The 19,829-nt window shown below is 37.3% G+C and overlaps 1 protein-coding gene across 1 annotated transcript; it reads left to right on the forward strand.

Annotated features, from left to right (window-relative positions):
- The first annotated feature begins 3,851 nt into the window (after positions 1-3,851).
- sh2d4ba (SH2 domain containing 4Ba) lies at positions 3,852-19,214 on the forward strand. The gene is made up of 9 exons (XM_084092632.1): positions 3,852-4,051; positions 5,643-5,860; positions 8,487-8,646; positions 8,869-9,016; positions 11,117-11,255; positions 11,691-11,985; positions 12,472-12,599; positions 14,179-14,399; positions 19,009-19,214. The coding sequence occupies exons 2-9, from the start codon at positions 5,686-5,688 to the stop codon at positions 19,099-19,101; spliced, it is 1,359 nt and encodes a 452-aa protein (XP_083948758.1). The 5' UTR covers positions 3,852-4,051; positions 5,643-5,685; the 3' UTR covers positions 19,102-19,214.
- The last annotated feature ends 615 nt before the right edge of the window (positions 19,215-19,829 follow it).

The raw sequence follows: 19,829 nt of genomic DNA on the forward strand, positions 1-19,829 counted from the left end.
CTGAAGTTATTGGGTTGTTTGAATGGGTGTTTTGTTAAATGGGTCTGTGGTTAACACAAGCTCAAGATATTTCCACGTTTTATTCTACAACATAAAATACATCAGTAATACCCCTTAGTGATTTACTTCCTTTGTGATTTTCTTGTCTTGAAAAAGGTGATTACTTACAAAGGTTGTTGGGAACATTAAACATTAGTTCCCTTTTACTGCCTCATTGTGTTTATAATCCCACTCTTGCAAACTATTTTAACCCAAATAGAGACAGAAAGAGTTTAATGGTGGTAACATTGAAGTCATGCTACCGTGGTGTAGTTTGTATATAGTCTACATTTAGCTTTGTACGCGATTGTATTTACTCTTTAAAATTCTTAAACATTGTGTTAATTTGTGATTATAACAATTAAGGAACAAAACATAATCATAAACTACAGTGGTCCAGTAGTGCACAACACAACAAAATTTAAAAAGCAAACATAAGTTCACAACACATGAATCCAAAACACAACAGAAATAAAGCCGCAACACAACAGAAATGCTCCCGACCACAAGAGGGCTCTCGGAGCGCGGTAAAGTTAGTTTCCCTTGCCATTGTTCTATAGAGTCTGCAGTCTTAAGATATCAATACCACAATTAGTTTTAACAGTATGTAAACATTGTATATCGACATAAAATATTACTTCAAAATCACCTACATGAATTATAGCTGCGTATTTATACTCAAGAATGCTTTGACCCGCTTCCACAGCGCATGATCACTAAGGGAACGTCTGGCAATTCCACCAAGTGGTTAAAACGTATAATTTATTATAATATAATTTGATAAATAAAAATAAAACCGTTTGGTGAATTGCAGAATTACAGGAAGGTATTGGCACAATTTCACCTGTAGTAAGTCAGTCTGGGGTGCGTTTCCCAAAAGCATCGTTAGCCAACTATGGTCGCAAGTTCCGTCGTTATCAGCATAGTTCAACGAGTCAGTGTTTCCCATTCTAACGAACATTCGCAAACAGCATTGCAAAGTTGTGTGGTTGGAACGACAGCTTTTGACCTGTGGTTAGAAGCATAGTTTCTTGTTTGCATGACATGTGGACTTAATAAATCCTTATCTTGAGCTAAAAAAGCAAGCTGACATTCAGTACAATCTATATCTTTTATTTAGAAGACATACAAATGTCATTTACATCTTTAGTTTGTCAAGAGATTTAAAGCACCGTTTTGGAAGAGTGCACGTGCGAACGTGCTCTACCACAAAAGAACGAGCCTATTATTGAATCTGGAAATAAAGCAAAATGAGAAACAGTCCTCAGATGCCATGTTCGTAATTTATAGCAAAACATCTAGCATTAATTCGATCTCGAACAGATTCATTAAAGAAAGTTATTACTCCACCACCTGAACGGCCAATTTGCGACAATACGGTTTCGGGAAACCGTTGTGACTAGCTAGTTGATTTCTTCAACGATGCATATTACTATGGTAGTGAACCAGCGAGTTACATCGTTGTACAGGAAACGCACCCCTGGTTACTAGGACCGTACTACAACCTTTGAAACATGATAAAAGAAAAAAAAAACTTTTGTTATATTACAGAAATTTTGTTTCCTAAAAATAATTGTTTACTGTAAATACATGAAGGGAGATATTGGAAAAAAGTCATCTGTAGTAAGTCAGTGTTACCAATACAGTCAAGCTTTGGATTTTGAGCATGTCTGTTTTTGAATGTTTAAAGTAATTTTAATTAGCCTAATACAAATTATACGTTTTAACCACTTGGAGGAATTGGCAGACGTTCCCTTAGGGATCATGCGCCGTGGTAGCCGTCAAAGCATTCTATGCAGCTATAATGCATGTGGGGGATTTTGAATTAATAAATGTTGATATACAATGGTTAGCTACATACTGTTAAAACTAATCGTGGTGTTAATACATATTTTTAGACTGCTGACTCTTTAGAACAGTGGCATGGAAAACTAACTTTACCGCGCTCTGAGAGCCCTCTGGTGGTCGGGAGCATTTCCGTTGTGTTGCGGCTTATTTTGTTGTGTTGCGGCTCTATTTTGTTGTGTTGTGGCTTATTTTGTTGTGTTGTGGCTTATTTCCGTTGTGTTGTAGCATGTTTCCGTTGTGTTCTGGATTAATTTCGTTGTGATGTGAACATGTGTTTGCTTTATAAATGTCCTTGGGTTGTGCACTACTGGGCCACCGCAATACACTTTTGTTTGTCACAGAAGCTTATTTTCTGCAAGAATCCAAAAAGCCTATTTTTGTTTCAGATCAGCCTACATAATTAAATCATCACTGCAGCGCTCTATAATGGACAATAGCATTTTTAATATTATATTACAAAATGTACAAACATATGCTGACTTTTGCAAACCATATCACCCATCAATTCAGACAAGTTAATAATGAGAGTTTCATGAAACCTCTCAAGGAGAAACAAGAAGGCTTAGACATAAATCCCTGAGTCCAAGGGGTCGTACTTGTACTGAGAACTTCTGGTGCCAGTGGCCCACAAGTCTAGGCGTACTTGATCGATTTTGTCCACTCACATCTAGCGATACACACACATACACAATTACACAGATGGTGTAACACACTCACCCACACATTCAATTCTGCTAGTCCATATCTCATGTGTCATTATAGCTGAGCAAGGAGGTAAAACAATCTGTCTTAATGCCTGGGGCTTAAGCTTGCTGGGAGATAAATTGACTTTTTAAAAAGTACTGAAGTGAAAAGCGTTAGTGTGGAAGTCCGAATTTTTTTAGCCAGCCAGAAAGTATTGGTATTGTTTTAAAGTTGTCTGTATTTATAACATCCATAAAGATGACAAATTAAAAGTATGCAAGTAGAAATGTACACATCTATGATTCAAAATTTCATGACATTTCTGCTTATATGTACATTAACTAATAATAATCAATTGTTAGAATGTTTAATGCAATTAATTTGATTATAGCATTGATACTGTCAGTGTCAGCCATTGCTTTGCAGAAAAAGAAACTCGAAAGTAGACAGTCTGATTAAAAGAAAATTCAATTCAATATTAATTAATTTCAATGTTTTAGAAATGTTTTTATGTTAGGGGAGTTTCAAATGAGAAATACACTTATATTGTTATCTGAATATAATAAAAATATATATTATTATTTGAAAAAAAAAATCAAAGCTAAATACTTGCATAAACATGCACAATACTATTTAACATTCACTGAGGCTGTACTAAAAACAAACCTCAAGGTTCTTTTGAAAAGGAACGATAACCTTGAGACAGGAAGATAAAGGACAGAAAGAGAAAGAGAATTATGCACCATGTGGTTGTTTGTGGTGCCCAGCTGAGAACATTAAAACACTAATAAGACACAATTCAAATACACCATCACACCTGCAGACATTTCCCCAGATTAACAGATATTAGCTTAAAGTCACAAGGATTTGCTTTGTTTAGTCTGTTTAAGGGGATTAAAGAGAAAGAAAATATAAGGAAGGAACAACATAAAGATACAAAATTAATCATTTATACCAAACAGATCATCTCAGTGAAGTCAACAGCATTAAATTTGCTTTAATAGCTTAAAGAATAATTCAATTCTCTCTTGCAAAAGCATTAGCATTGTACCACAGGAGGACAGACTTAATGAAGAGAGCAATGGGCTCAGATGAACCCTAGATAGGACAACAGAGAGGTTTCTAATTACATTAGCAGTATCTCTCTCTCGCTCTCTGGGTGTGTGTGTGTGTCTATTTGTGTACCGAGGTGAGACCAAAAGAAAGCGAGCGAGGGAGATCTAGTTGCATTATAGGTTGACAACAGCCCTTGTCCATTCACCTGTGGGAAACTTCTGACCTTCAGTGCACACATCATAACAGAGACCCATCACAACATAGCCTAGATGCAACCATACAAACCCTCATCATGGATCTGATGGGACACAATACTGCACCACTGTATTCATCAGCAATCACCTGGCTGTGCTCGACTCTTCAATGACACAGCGAGATACTCCATGCTGGCAGGACACAGAGGGATCTGAAGGAGCCAGAGCAGGTCAGTAAGATGAATAATGTAGAAAAAGAGTGACCTATAGGAACACAGCAGAGTGTTGATGAATGCTAGCTATTGAATTTTCTGTTAAGAGTTTATAACATGAGGCAAACTTGTATTCGTTTTGGGGGTGCTTGTATTCTAATAGTGTGAGATCCTTGTATTCTGATATTGAACAATTAAAATAATACAGTGTAGAATGAGTTCCTTAAAAATACACTACTGTTCAAAAGTTTGGAATCACTAAGACATATTTATGCATTTGAAGAAAACTGGTATGTTCTTTTCAATTAATCGAAAACAGTAAAAAGTGGTGACGTTTTACAATTTTATATATGTCAATATTACTTTTAAAGCATTTATTACAGTTTATACAACTTAAAATTAATTTATTTATATTGAATTGAATGAAATGTTCAAAATACACCTTATTTTTCACATATTTTACATTGTTGCAGCACCTGTGTGTGTTTTTTTTTTTTTTTTGGTGTCTTTTTCAGCTGTGTAAGTACACTTGCATTTCTTGCAAGTCATGTCAAATTTAAAAATGGTTAAAAAAAATTGTAGTCTATTATTTTAAGAGAGGAAGGCTCTTATATATCAATATACAAACTGGATCAAAGCAGAATAGAACAAGAAGAGAATGGCCCAGATGCACATCAACAAGAGGACAAGCACATCGGACTCTCTAATTTGAGAAAGAGACCCCTGACTGGAGCTCAGCTGGCAGCCTCATTGAACAGACATTCAACAGACCAGCTTTTTTCTGCATTAGTGAATAGAAGACTCTGAGCTATGGGCCTTTTAGAGAAAATACAATATCTGACACTGACAAATAAAAATAAAAGGGTAGAATATGCTAAAGAACTGGATGGTAAATGATGGTAAAATCAACTAATCATATTTGAGGGACACGTTTACAGCTTATGTCAAGTTTAGGTTTACAACCAAGGTTCTTCCACATCAGTGTTATTCTCCTATCATTTCCCACTGATTTTAGAGATAACTTATGGGTATGGTTAGGTTTAGGACAACATTTTTGGACAGGAATGTTGTTCTACAATCAACAAAAAATTTTGACCCTGAAATGTGTCTAACTCAAAAAAATCAGGACGTGCAAGGAAATAGATAGGATTGCATTTTCATACAGGAATGTTGTTCCAGGATCAACAAAATATGTTGTTTCAGGAATGTGTCTAATTCGGCAAAATCACGACGTGCATATAGAAACAGTCATCAGCCATCATTTTAAATGTCTTTACTTTCATTTGGATCGATTCAATTTTATTAAATTTTATAGTGATTCCAAACTTTTGAACAGTATATTTGTGACTTGTATTCTGTATACAACCTCCAAAATGTTTTGCCACAACTACCCAAGAAATTCTTCTAAAACCAACATTGCCTAACACATAAAAGTCAATATAAATAAAGTGGGAACTGTGTTACTGTCTCAGGGCATTTGCTGTTGAAGAATCAGTTACGTTTTATAGGTGTAAAACGTTGCAGGCTGTTCCAGGCAAGCATGCTGATATGGTAGTTAACGCTTCACCTTGTTTGACTCAAAGAATTCTTCTGCAAATATATCTGGCAGTTCTCCCAGCGTGTTCCTGGAGAGGAGATTCTGGCAGTTCAGAATGATGCAACAGATCTTGAGAGACATGTTTGTAGATCCAGAGCTTCTGGCTGAACTTAATGAGGAGCAGAGGCATATTCTTTTCTACAAAATACGTCAGGAGCAGGTGCGACGATGGACGGAGTGTGAGAGCAAAGAGGGAAGCTGGGAAAGTCCCCTGACCAAGGAGAGAGACGGTGGGTCCGGCAAGGAAATCTTTCCTAGCCCTATACGTAATCAGATTAAGTTTGTTGTTTCCGGGTCCAAACACTCTATCAGATCCCAAAAACAAACAAAAAACGGTGCTAATATACACTCAGGGTGTGCTGTCCTGAAAAATTGTGATTGTAATCTATATACATAACGAAATTTCAGTTACAGTGATGCATTTTTTATGAATCGTTAAAACACTGGTGTCCGGGACAGTCCTGAGTCCTGGTTTTAAAGCTTATCTTGAATGTGTGCTATTCTCAATTGAAATGGAGTAGAGGTTTGGACCGAAAACAGTATTCACTACCTCACAACTTAACAGGTGGATAGTTTTGTTATCATATTTCATAATATCATCATAATTTGTCTTCATATCCTTAGTGGAAAAGGCCATTTCAGTTTGTACTGTGACATGGCCCAAAAAAAAATATTTTCTTTTATTGTACTTTATTCTTTTCTACAATATTTGTATGTGAAATGTATTAGCAAACTCTGAAATCAACTGTGCATCAAATCTCCTTTATTTGTGTGTTGCTGCCTATGTAAAGTGTTGCAGATATGTCACTTGTGAAGTTCTATGATTGTTAGGATGGTCCCTAGAAGTCAGCTGCCTCTGTAGGCCATAGGCAGCGAGGCAGCCAGCAAAATGACTCTTTGGTTAAAGGGTTATTTCACCCAAAAATGAAAATGTTGTTTTGAAATCCGATATGACTTCCATTCTTCTTCGGAACACAAATGAAAATATTTTTAATACATAATTTTTTCATCATTATCCATCTTTTGAAAGTCCACACAACCGTATATCCTATAACCGTATATTATATAAATCAAGCGGTTTAATCAAGTCTCCTGAAATGAAACCTGTTTTTCATATAAAGGGAGTCTTTTTATCATATAAACAGATTTCATTTAGGCTTTAATTTACATACAGTGAGGAAAATAAGTATTTGAACACCCTGCTATTTTGCAAGTTCTCCCACTTGGAAATCATGGAGGGGTCTGAAATTGTCATCGTAGGTGCATGTCCACTGTGAGAGACATAATCTAAAAAAAAAAAATCCAGAAATCACAATATATGATTTTTTAACTATTTATTTGTATGATACAGCTGCAAATAAGTATTTGAACACCTGTCTATCAGCTAGAATTCTGACCCTCAAAGACCTGTTAGTCTGCCTTTAAAATGTCCACCTCCACTCCATTTATTATCCTAAATTAGATGCACCTGTTTGAGGTCGTTAGCTGCATAAAGACACCTGTTCACCCCATACAATCAGTAAGAATCCAACTACTAACATGGCCAAGACCAAAGAGCTGTCCAAAGACACTAGAGACAAAATTGTACACCTCCACAAGGCTGGAAAGGGCTACGGGGAAATTGCCAAGCAGCTTGGTGAAAAAAGGTCCACTGTTGGAGCAATCATTAGAAAATGGAAGAAGCTAAACATGACTGTCAATCTCCCTCGGACTGGGGCTCCATGCAAGATCTCACCTCGTGGGGTCTCAATGATCCTAAGAAAGGTGACAAATCAGCCCAGAACTACACGGGAGGAGCTGGTCAATGACCTGAAAAGAGCTGGGACCACCGTTTCCAAGGTTACTGTTGGTAATACACTAAGACGTCATGGTTTGAAATCATGCATGGCACGGAAGGTTCCCCTGCTTAAACCAGCACATGTCAAGGCCCGTCTTAAGTTTGCCAATGACCATTTGGATGATCCAGAGGAGTCATGGGAGAAAGTAATGTGGTCAGATGAGACCAAAATAGAACTTTTTGGTCATAATTCCACTAAACGTGTTTGGAGGAAGAAGAATGATGAGTACCATCCCAAGAACACCATCCCTACTGTGAAGCATGGGGGTGGTAGCATCATGCTTTGGGGGTGTTTTTCTGCACATGGGACAGGGCGACTGCACTGTATTAAGGGGAGGATGACCGGGGCCATGTATTGCGAGATTTTGGGGAACAACCTCCTTCCCTCAGTTAGAGCATTGAAGATGGGTCGAGGCTGGGTCTTCCAACATGACAATGACCCGAAGCACACAGCCAGGATAACCAAGGAGTGGCTCTGTAAGAAGCATATCAAGGTTCTGGCGTGGCCTAGCCAGTCTCCAGACCTAAACCCAATAGAGAATCTTTGGAGGGAGCTCAAACTCCGTGTTTCTCAGCGACAGCCCAGAAACCTGACTGATCTAGAGAAGATCTGTGTGGAGGAGTGGGCCAAAATCCCTCCTGCAGTGTGTGCAAACCTGGTGAAAAACTACAGGAAACGTTTGACCTCTGTAATTGCAAACAAAGGCTACTGTACCAAATATTAACATTGATTTTCTCAGGTGTTCAAATACTTATTTGCAGCTGTATCATACAAATAAATAGTTGAGAAAAAATTTTTTTTAGATTATGTCTCTCACAGTGGACATGCACCTACGATGACAATTTCAGACCCCTCCATGATTTCTAAGTGGGAGAACTCGCAAAATAGCAGGGTGTTCAAATACTTATTTTCCTCACTGTATAACATTGATCAACAGCATTTTCATCTTTGGAAGAACTGTCTTTTGAAAGAGTTCATCTGGGCTGGTTTTCACATCTGCCTTTATCGCTGTTTCCAGAAAACAGGAAGAGTGTTCAGTGGCTGCAGGGCAAAGATGGTGAGGTGTGGGTCTGGATTATGGGGGACGCCCCTGGAGACAAACCATACGAGGTGATTGTCAAAGAGCTGATGGAGGAGAGAGCCAGGCGACAGGCTCAGCTAGAAGCCCAGGAGCTGTGGTGAGGATTGTGAGCAATTGCATGATGTTTGTCTGTATCTTTTGACTAGATTAGAAACTGATTTCATGTCCAAAGAAAACATAAAAAAAAATATTTTGCAGTAGATATTTAGCAATTAGGCATCATGCTTCAGGATGCAACATGGAAACATAAGGTTTATTTTGTTTATACAGAAATGATTCTGAAAAAGATTTTGCACCTAATTTTTTGGCTTTTTCCAAGGCGGAAAAAAGAAGAAGAAATAAAGCAAAAGTTCAGAGATGCCATTGCAAAGGAAAAAGCACGTTTAGTTGCAGGAAAGTGGAAGGAAGAAGCCGAGGACAGAAAGGCAGCCAAACAGGAAGAGGAAGGTATACGAGAAAAACTAAAGGTGATTGATTAACAAACCCCTCAAACTTCTAACTGTGCTGCAAAATGAGAATGCACCAATTGGCTTCAGCAATACGAAAATGGTTGCCAGCGTTCCACAAGGATCCAAACTATCTGCTGGAGAGTCAGGGGACTAACTTAGCAGTGGGAGTCACAAAACAATCCAAGTGATCAATTACTTGTAGGAGACCTGCACTGATGTACACCTTTAGGGCCCAACATTCGTTTGGTGGATGTTGTTTTCCACCAATCTCTCTGTAAATTATTTAGGTAAGTGTGTGGAACGACTGCAGAGGTTGGCCCTCTGTACTTTTATTCTCTGTATCTCCCTTTGAAAGACAGAGAACAATGAGGAAAACAACCAGGCAATCAATACTCAATCTGAAACCAACAGGAGGGCAACTTGCTGCATCAACAACAAAAACTAGGGCTGAGTGCTTTTCTAGTTCTCCAGAACAGTCCATGTATGTACTTTTGTTTGTCATGTTAGTCTTAGTTGCTTCCCACTTTAAAGGGCTAAATGAAACATAAAATGTATTACACAGAGCTGAGGCTGTTTTTGGTTGACGTTGTGAAAAGTAGAAGTCGTGTTATAGCGTAAAAGGGTCAATGACAAATAAGAGTGCTTAGGAAAATGAAAATGTTGCCTATTGATCTTTATAAGTCTTTTGCACTTTAATCTGTACTCTTAAAAATAAAGGTTCCAAAGGGTGTTTTTCACAGCAGTGCGAGAGAACCTTTCAGTGAACAGTACTTAAAACAATGTTTTTCTTACATTCTAATAATCTAAAAAAAAAAAAAATTCACTACAAAGAACCTTTTGTGCTTTGAAAAGGTTCTGTTTTTGTTAAAGGTTCTTCATTGTGTTAACATCGATGCCAATAAAGAACCTTTATTTTTAAGAGTGCATTTTTTATGTGTTGTTTTATTGTATATAATGTTCAGAGCTCTTTTTGTTATAAGAAAAGAATAATTAAATTTGTATTAGAATGACAACACTTTTTTGCAACTTATATCGTGATAGTACTTTATACCGTTATAATGTGATGGCCATTGTCGTAATAGGAAAATTTGATACCATCACATGCCTGCCTATTGTATGAATGAGATGTAATAAGATGATGTCATTGACCCAAAATGTAGATGCTTGATAATTCTACAAGCCAAAAAGCATGTCAACTTAGTAAGAACGAGAATTGTTTGGCTGCAAGAAAGTGAGGGGAGAAGTCAATTAATTATAAATAGAAGATTACATCCTAAAGGCGTCTTTATACTGCAAGATTGGTTATACAGAAGTTGCACTGATTGCATTATCTTTTCAAAGAGGAAGAAAAAGAAAACGGCAGAACGTAGGAGTCGTCGGGGCAGACAAAGGTGGAGGCACGACCATTTTTCAAATTATTACACTGCAGATTCCCAAAGAGGCCTTGATGGTTATCCTTGATTTGTGGCCTGGTAATGAGACCTTCTAAAGAAACTTGTCAAATATTAAAGAGCTCATTTATCATAGCCCACATATCATCCCTCTTACTGGAAAGTGCTGAGTCATTAAACTTTGAAGTGTTTCTCTCACAATAATCCTTAAGAAATCCTTTAAAAGACTGTCGAGGCACGACAGAAAAGTGGAGAAAAGTGAAAACAAAAGGGTAGTTGTCTAGCTTTTAGTTAGATGTGCTTCAGCTATATGAAAAGGCACTTAATATAGAGTAACTATGTCAACAAACTCAAAGAAAAAAAACTTTGTACTAAACAGAATGAACAATGTTAACTGCACTCAAGTTTTTGGACTCTAGTGGTCTAGTCAAGGGGTGTCTGTTTTCCGATAACGCGTCATTGGTAATTACCTTATGTCAATAATTACACAGCTTAAGTATCTCAAACAACCATGCTCCACATGTTATAGTGTCCTCGAGGATTAATTATTCAACCAAATGATTTCCATTTCAACACAGCTAATGAGCCACTAGTGCTAATTCATTAGTGCTGCAAGATTTAGAACAACACATACTGAGGCTAAGTAAGGACTGAGGTGCATATGATTTGACAACACACTCTCTCTCTGTGTCTCACAAAAAAAACTTTCTATATTACTCTCACACAGAAACAAGAGGAAGAGGAGAGGCAGAGGGAAGAGGAGGAGATACGACGTGCAGAGGAAAAAAGAGCAAAGGAGCTATATATATCCCTTGAGCATGAACAAAAAAAAAATGAACAACGTGACAAAGAGTGGGAGGAACAATGTGAGTGAAGATGTTATTTGTTCATATGCATTTTCATCTGTCAAACCCTTTTTCTGTTTATTATTTATGTTTCTTCTCAACATCTACAAAAATTGAATCTCTTTACCTCTCTAAGCTTCAGCCTGTTGTGTAAATGTGAAGAAAAAAAAAAGATAGACCGATAGATAGACTGTTTTGTAACATAGTAGCTGGTTTCTACCTGGTAATTAAGTTAAAATAAGTTAAATAAATAAGCTACCATGTTAAAAAAAAAAAAAAAACAGTTGATCTCATTTGGTAAACTATTAGCTAGTTTGTTGCTTACCTTAGACCAGCTAGAAACCAGCTGCCATGTTTCAAAGCACACTTACCAGGATTATAAAAGCTGGATTTTGTATCTAATATATCTGTCCTTTCTAATCTAACCATCTATTCTTTCTTCTTCATCCTCTTTAGTACGTCGCTCCAAAGCAGCTGATGAGGAGATGACAAGGAAGGCTCGCTGGGCAAGAGATGAGTATAAGCGTCAGTCTCTACGGGCCATAGAGAAAGGCCACGTGGCTGGCCTGAGTGGCCACTTCCAGAAACAATCCCACCGGAGACACAGTACTTTCATTGAACCATCTGCCAGTCCTGTCTCAAGCAATGAAGTCAAAACCAGGCCCGGCATTCAACGTGCAGAACCTCCTTTGTACCGCCGCAGACAAAGCCGCAGGCATAGTACAACCACAACACAGCCACTAATGGACAGGTAACCATTCTGTAGAGAAATAACAGTATGTTACATTAAATATAAATTATACTATACTTTTAAGGACATTCATTTTAAATACTAAAAGTGAAATTAGGCATTAAAAATTATAATGTACAGCATTATTTTATTTATTTTGAGATTTGCTAAAGATTACATTTAACAGTATTATATTATTTATAATCAACTGATATCAAACTGTAAAAAATGTCTAATATCATACAACAACCGTTATGGTACCGATATAATGGGCATCCATAACACATGTGTGTGCAACACTTCCCTACCAAAGAAACACTTCAGACCAGCCAAGCTGGTTTAAGCAAGTCTAGCTGGCCAAGATGGTGCTCAGCTGGTTCAGCTGCTCTGCCAAAACCTGGCCTTTTTAGGCAAACCATCTTTGGCTGGATTAAGCTATCTTTTCAAAGGTTTATGCACCATATTAACTGTGTAGTTCTGTTAATTAGCGCTCTCCTTTCCCATTAGCCCTGCATGGTTGCGGACACCACGACCCAGTTCCAGGGAGTTGGTTATTCTCTGGTTTACTGAAGAGCAGAAACCAAAACAGGCGGGACATGAAAGGAACGGCAATACTATCGCCCCATGGTTCCATGGTAAGGTTTCTTAATGACCTCTCTGGTGTCTCCGGTTATACGATACATTCAAATCCATTATCACCTGATAAACTGTATGGAACATGAATAGCTTGCCAATGTCGACATTAATTGCAGAACATGGCTGAAGATTACTGTGCCGTAAGCAAGTGGGAAACATGAGTAGTTTTAGCAAGCCAGACAGATGCTAGCACCACTCAAGCAGATAACAGAGCTCTGCCCTTTTACCCTCTTGTACACACTGTCACCCAGATCCACAAGGAGAGAGAAATGGAGTATGGAATATGCTGCCTTGTTTTGAAACCAGAAACTGGCCGACCAACAGATGGAGAGCAGTTGTGTCTGCATCTACTTGTACACGGACAGACAGTAGAGAGAAATTGAGGGGAGTGCTCAATAATTCAAAGGTTTTGCTAGGCTAATTACTGGCGTTGTGAGTCCTGCAGCTTTGTCATGTTTGATTGGGTTACAGTGTGTGACTCCTGGTTAAATGACAAGAGAGCAGATTATTAGGCTTGTGAGTGTCGGAAATTCCAACGGAATGTGGGCCGCATTTCAGTATGTGTGATTCTGAATAGATGCATATCTAGATCCAATGCACACTCATTCATACCCTTACTGACACACATACACACGCCATGGAGTAGATTTACACCAACACTGCTGGTACAGATACATGGAAAAACATTCTATACCACTTTCTACCTGGCACCTGGTGACTCTATTACAGAGATAACAAGATTACAACGGAAACAATGCTGAAATACCTAAACAACTCCTCTTTAAAAGTCATTACCTTTGTGAAAAAGAAGTGTGCTCATTGAATGTGCATTTGTAGTGCACACATGAAATAAAAGGCCACTTAAAAAAATAGTACACTTTCACGGCTGTTTCTCAACACATTTCAGTACACTTTTGAAAAGTGCAATAATAATGTCAAGTGAAAAGTTTTACTTTAACACATTTTAAATAATTGCTTTAATAATATTTTATCATGCTTTAAGAAGTAAACTTAATTTGATGTGTTGACTAACATACTAAAGTACAAGTAGTAGGCTTTTGTGGTTATAGATTATATATTTTAACTGTAGTCTGTCATTTAATATTACATTTAACTTCATTACAAATGTGTAATTACAAATAAAAACATGACTAGAAAGTTTAAATTGAAATTACATTCAATTTATTTTCCCATCAATGCTTTTCAGTACATTCGGCTGTACACTTTAACCATATTTCAAAGACAACAGAAGTAATGATGAAATTACATTAAGATGTAATACATGAGTATGTCAAAAAAGCACTCTTAAGTTCAACTAGCATTTAATATAAATTACAATACATTTCAATTAATTGCAAATAACATGCAATTAAAACTCAGTTATCAAATATATTATTTTAAAGTATATTATTTCCATAATAAGTACTCTTTTTAAAAGTATGCTAAAGTGTATTTCCTTTTTCACAAGGGTAAAGGATCACAAGCCAGGATCTTTGAGGTGCATGTTTTAGGGAGTTTGAATTAGTGTACACATAATTAACTCTTCACTGACAGTTGACTGGAATGTTTATCCTGAAGGTATCATTTCTCGAGAGGACTCAGAAAGACTGCTTATGAATTCTGCTATGGGCTCTTTCTTGGTACGGGTCAGTGAAAGGATATGGGGCTACACACTGTCCTATCGCACAGCCAGCGGTTTCAAGCATTTCCTTATCGATGCTTCTGGGGACTATTACAGCTTTCTGGGTGTGGACCAAAACCGTCATGCCACCCTTGCTGACCTCATTGACTTCCACAAGGTAAGAGAGCAGAAAAGCAACTTTAGAAAGCTATTGTGAGACATAAGGGTAAATGGAATTTTACTTCAAGAATGCAAAAGATTAAAAAAAATAATAATATCTACACCAACCAAAAGAATAGAAAAATAAAATAGAATATAGAAAAATTATTTTCATATTATTGTATCAATCATTCACAATAAGACCAAGCAAGAGTTTAGAAAATAGAGCCGGTGTCCCAATTCAGAGACTACATCCTTTGAAGGCAGAATTCGAAGGTAGACTGTGTCACAGCGGCGTGACAAAGGCTGTCCCAATTCGAAGGCTCCTTCAAATGCGGCCTCGAAATACATCCTCCGTTTCCTGGGCAATGAAGGATACAACAGATTGATCCTTTGCGACCTGCACTTCCCCAGAATTCATTTAAAGTGGTTCAAATGTTGACACGTCTTACTAAGATGCAATTTTACTTTGATATATTATCGCAAAAAAAACAAGCTCTGTGATCAACAAAAATGTATGATACTTACACGTTTTGTCCATCAAGATAATTTTAACAGATGAACACAACTTTTATGAATTTTGAAGCCTAAATGCAGCTGCCAGAAGTGAAAAAACTTTGCCATTGTCAATAGTTTGGCTCTTTTTTTTTTTTGGCTTTTGACAAATGTTTGTTGGTACTGTGGTAAATTAATGTTTGACATTACATTCTGTGCATTTCATGTTTCTATTCAGCCCAAACAAACTTATACATAAACAAATGCCCTTTGATTTGCACACAGCATATTCAGAAAAATGTCCATTTCATAGCATGACTCTGTTTACGATAAGTTTAAAATGTTAAATGTATGTAATACATACTCTAAATCTATTAAATTCAGGAACACTGAATAACGTCTTCATCGAAAGACTGGGTGATTTATGAACTAGGCTATTATGTTGTGTAATATTTGGGGGAGCAGCATGCATTTTAACGAGAAAAGATCCAGTCACAGATACGGAATATCCGACCCAATACGGCTCAATTTTTGTATGTACTGTATATTGCTCTGTGGAGCGACAGAAGTGTCGTAGGCCATACTGGGTTACCCTTACGAAAATCAACCATAGTTTTTTGGCAGATTGAGTACCATTTGTATAACCAAAGTTTTACAGCAAATACCATGGTTAAACTATGGTTAGTGTAGTAAAAATATGGTTAATTTTCGTAAGGGTAATACCATGATTTTCCAGTCAGGGGAAAAGGATTTTTTTCACTCACGCTGACTCCGCCCCAAGCCACGCCCTCAACTATGACTAAACACCGACGATGGAAACGGAAGTGCAAAAATGCAAACTCGTTTCCGCATTTTGGCCAACAAAGTGATCATACCTGCACGCTAAAGTGATTTTTGATTTTCATGCAGGTAGCGCTGCTGGCGCAAGTTTGTACCTTCATCTCGCCATTTCCTACTCCTGATCTCTCCTCTTCACTTTTTGGGATAATTCACCAAAAACTGAAAATTCTGTCATTATTTAGCCTACTCACCCACATGATGTTCCATGCCTTTCTTTCTTCTGTGGGACACGAAAGATGTTTTGATGAATGTCCACACTATGAATGTGGATGGATGAATTCGTTTGTTTAGATTCACTTGCGATGCCTGATTCGTGAATGAATGAACGAATCACTCTTTTAAATCGGTTCTTTTTTTTTTTAATGAATCGATCAAGGATCTTTTTGTTTTGAAGCGCTCGAAACACCACATGCTGCGGAAGAGTACAGAAGAGGATTAGGGCCAGGCAATAATAAAAAAATAAAACCATCTCGAGATTAAAGTCATTATAATGCGAGATTAAACTCGTTAAATTTCGAGAAAAAAAGTCGAAATACAATCTTGAGAATAAACTCATTAAATATCGAGAATAAAGTCGTTGTGTTTCGAGAAAAAACTCGTTAAATTTCGAGAAAAAAGTCGAAATACAATCTTGAGAATAAACTCATTACATTTCGAGAATAAAGTCGTTGTGTTTTGAGAAAAAACTTGTTAAATTTCGAGAAAAAAGTCGAAGTAATCGTGAGAATAAACTCTTTAAATTTCGAGAATAAAGTCGTTGTGTTTCGAGAAAAAAAGTCGAAATGAAATGTAGAGAATAACGCATTCGATCAGTGTTCATAGCCTACTGATAGAGGACATGGCAGAGTTGGATCACTTAGTCAAGCTATATTTTAGACTTTCTTTCAGTAACAAAGAATAGAACATTCTTAGGTCTAGGTTGGCTAGGTCTTTTTAGAAGAAAAAATCAGTCCAATTTGCGCGATGTACTCGCTTTTGTCCAACATGAAATTCATCAAGGTTTCGTGGTTTCCCAGGATACCATAAGACGCATTATTAAACTTGTTGATCCTTAAGGTGTGGAATTTTGACGAAGGAGAGTAGGCTACACTTGCGCTGGCCCAAATGCACTCTGGCATATGGACAGCTATGATAAATTAAAACCGTACGGCATTGCCATTAATGGCTGTATAGATGGTTACAGTCGTTACATTCTGTGGATGGAGGCGTACACAACCAACAACGATTAATAATGCGTCTTATGGTATCCAGGGAAACCACGAAACCTTAATGAGGTTGATATCAGTAGGCTATGCAATGAACACTGATCGAATGCGTTATTCTCTACATTTCATTTCGACTTTTTTTCTCGAAACAACGACTTTATTCTCAAAATTTAATGAGTTTATTCTCAAGATTGTATTTCGAGTTTTTTTCTCGAAATTTAACGAGTTTAATCTCGAATTATAATGACTTTAATCTCGAGATGGTTTTATTTTTTTATTATTGCTTGGCCCTAATCCTCTTCCGTAACATGCCGATGACACCTGCTGGTCAAAATGTGTAGGCCTAAATACATTTTTTTTTAAATTAGTAAAGTCAAGTATAATATGATTAATTTCATTAATTATGATGTAATTTGAGTTTTTATATTAATGTCCAGTGCTTGTTTTATATGTTTTAGGAAGGACTTGACTAATAGGCTACGCAAATTAGAATCCATTAACTATCACTCTCCCTTTTTTTGTAGGCTACACACGTTTATATAAAATTCATTACATTTCTTAACACTGAGCCTATAATAGTATATAATAGTGAAATCATTTAGCGTCCAATGTCTTTAAGTAATCTCTGGTCAGTTTTGTAATACAAAGCCATTATACTTAAAGCCATTAGACGCTTTCCATTAGACGCTTAAAGCTAGAGATTACTTAAAGCCATTCGAAAACTTTCGATGCTTTGAGTCTTGTTTGCATTATTTACATGACTTGACAAGTTCAGAATGCCCTCCGAATCACTGATTCGAAACAAACATTGATGTTTCAAATTGAAACATCAATGTTTTGTTTCGAACAAAGCTTCAGCAGTGTTTCTAAAGCGCCCATCACAACACTGTGCCAACTGTCATATGCGCGTTCATAAGTTGTGAAGCGTGTGTGACAATCTGAAAAAGTTACAAATATTAGCATTTTTCTAGCACCCATCTATTGTTTAGGTTCGGAAGACATATCAGCTGGTGTCCTGGGGTTGTTCCCGTGCACTTGCTTTTATGTAGGCTAGGCCTACTCATATAGATAGATTATTTTTTCTAAAAATCATCTAAGAAAGATATATAGCCTACCTCTGGGACAGCATGATGGTGAGTAGCCTAAATGATGGGAGAATGTTCACTTTTGCCTGCTGTAGCTTATCCCTCTGAATCAGTTCGCAATTCAGCCTGAAACATTCAGAAAGGTCAATCATGCACTGAATCGTTTGCAAACTGTTTGTCCTTGAACACAGAAAACGAAAAGTGGTGGGATGAAGTGACTATTTACTTAGTCACACATTGAAAATGAAAGCCTACAATGAAAATGAAATAAACTTGCAAAACCATTATTCCCCAGAATAATGTTTTCACTGAGGAGAAGCCCTGATGCCCAGATACACGACAGCATGTGCGGGATTAAAGTTTGGTCAGTCTTAAAGTCTCTAGATCTCTAAATGTGCTGTAACATCACAATATTTGACAAATGGATTAGTAGTCCGAGCTGATTCCTGAGTCAAACACTGTAATGTAACCTAATCTGCACTAAGGCAACTTTCAGTAACTAAGAGCTTACCTTCACACATCTCTTCAGCATAACCTATGTAACCATGGATACATATTTCCCTGTCTGGAATGCTGTCAAAGTTGGAGTCACAAGCTGTGAAATCTCTGACATTAGTTACATGCAAATGCAGGCGACGGTGTAAAACTGTCAAGCGTTCCCGCTTCACGCCTCTACAATATGGTAAAAATACATTTAAAAAACGCTGTAGAGAACCTGTCAACATATATATGAAAATTACAACAGGTTTAGCTCAGCTAGAAAAACAACCAGAATTCAATAGCAATCACAGAATGAATACAAAAGCAACTCAGATTTATCCTGAAACATAGCAGTGCTGATAACAAGGCTGCCCTCACTATTTCAGGCCACATTTTTGAATAATTGAATAAATTGAATGACACAGCATATGATGATTTCAGGCATTTGTGTATAAGAAATGTTGTACTCTCGCTATCAGAGTGCACAGCACTCTGGATAATGGCAACATCTGTCGATTCTCAGGAGGAAGTCATCACAACCACAGGGAAAGAGCTGCTGCTGGAGGCCTGCATGCGGACTGGACCCTCTGCCGACTTCGGAGGGCTTTTCCCATGACTCCGCACACGATAAAGACTTCAAAGGCGAATCTCTGCAGGGCAGCTAATGTAGCAGGGTGTTCGTTGCATTTCAGAGAACATGGTCAAAAATAAACAAGACTTCTGGTCCTCATGTTCTGCCTCTGATTTACAGTGCCTTTTGATCGGGCCCTAGACTTTATCTTTGCATTTTATGTGCTGATCTTAAAGCTGAGAGTACTATACTCTTGTTGGTAGCTGACAGCATTCTCGAATATTTCAGAGATTTATGATAAGTCTCCATATGATCCTGGCAATTGAAAGAGTTGACACTAACTTGACATGTTGTGTTTTACATGTATTAGTGGTCTTTGTGGTTGAAAAGCCATTAGCGTTCCATTTTTTGTCTTTTTTGTGATTATTACTGCATTCACAAGTCATTGACACAAGTCAAATGCATTCATGTAGTGCAACTGCAAGTATAAAACTGAAACAGAACTATTGTTTTCTGCTCTTTAGAATGGGATGTGATGCAAATAGCAATATAAGAACCATTGTGAGCACTGAAAGCGAAAGAAATCAAAAGAAAGTACCTTACTGTGACTGGGGAAGGTCTGATTTAACAACAACAGGAAAAGACAGTTTCCTCTTTCCATCCTTTAGTCGTACTGTAGCTTTTTCCATGAGGGGAGATAGTTGTTCTGTACCTTCCAGTGAAAGAAATCATGTCTTTTACACTTCTGACCCAGCAAAATATGTGCACATCAC

The sequence above is a fragment of the Abramis brama genome (genome assembly GCF_963993115.1).
Source record: "Abramis brama genome assembly, chromosome: 19".
Classification (NCBI taxonomy): Eukaryota; Metazoa; Chordata; class Actinopteri; order Cypriniformes; family Leuciscidae; genus Abramis; species Abramis brama.

Excerpts from the sequence above, each read along its gene's own strand:
- sh2d4ba (XM_084092632.1), top strand. The coding sequence starts at position 5,686 with ATGATGCAACAGATCTTGAGAGACATGTTTGTAGATCCAGAGCTTCTG. Across the intron at positions 5,861-8,486 it reads CCTGACCAAGGAGAGAGACG|AAAACAGGAAGAGTGTTCAG; the intron begins GTGGGTCCGGCA and ends CGCTGTTTCCAG. Across the intron at positions 14,400-19,008 it reads ACCTCATTGACTTCCACAAG|GAGGAAGTCATCACAACCAC; the intron begins GTAAGAGAGCAG and ends GTCGATTCTCAG.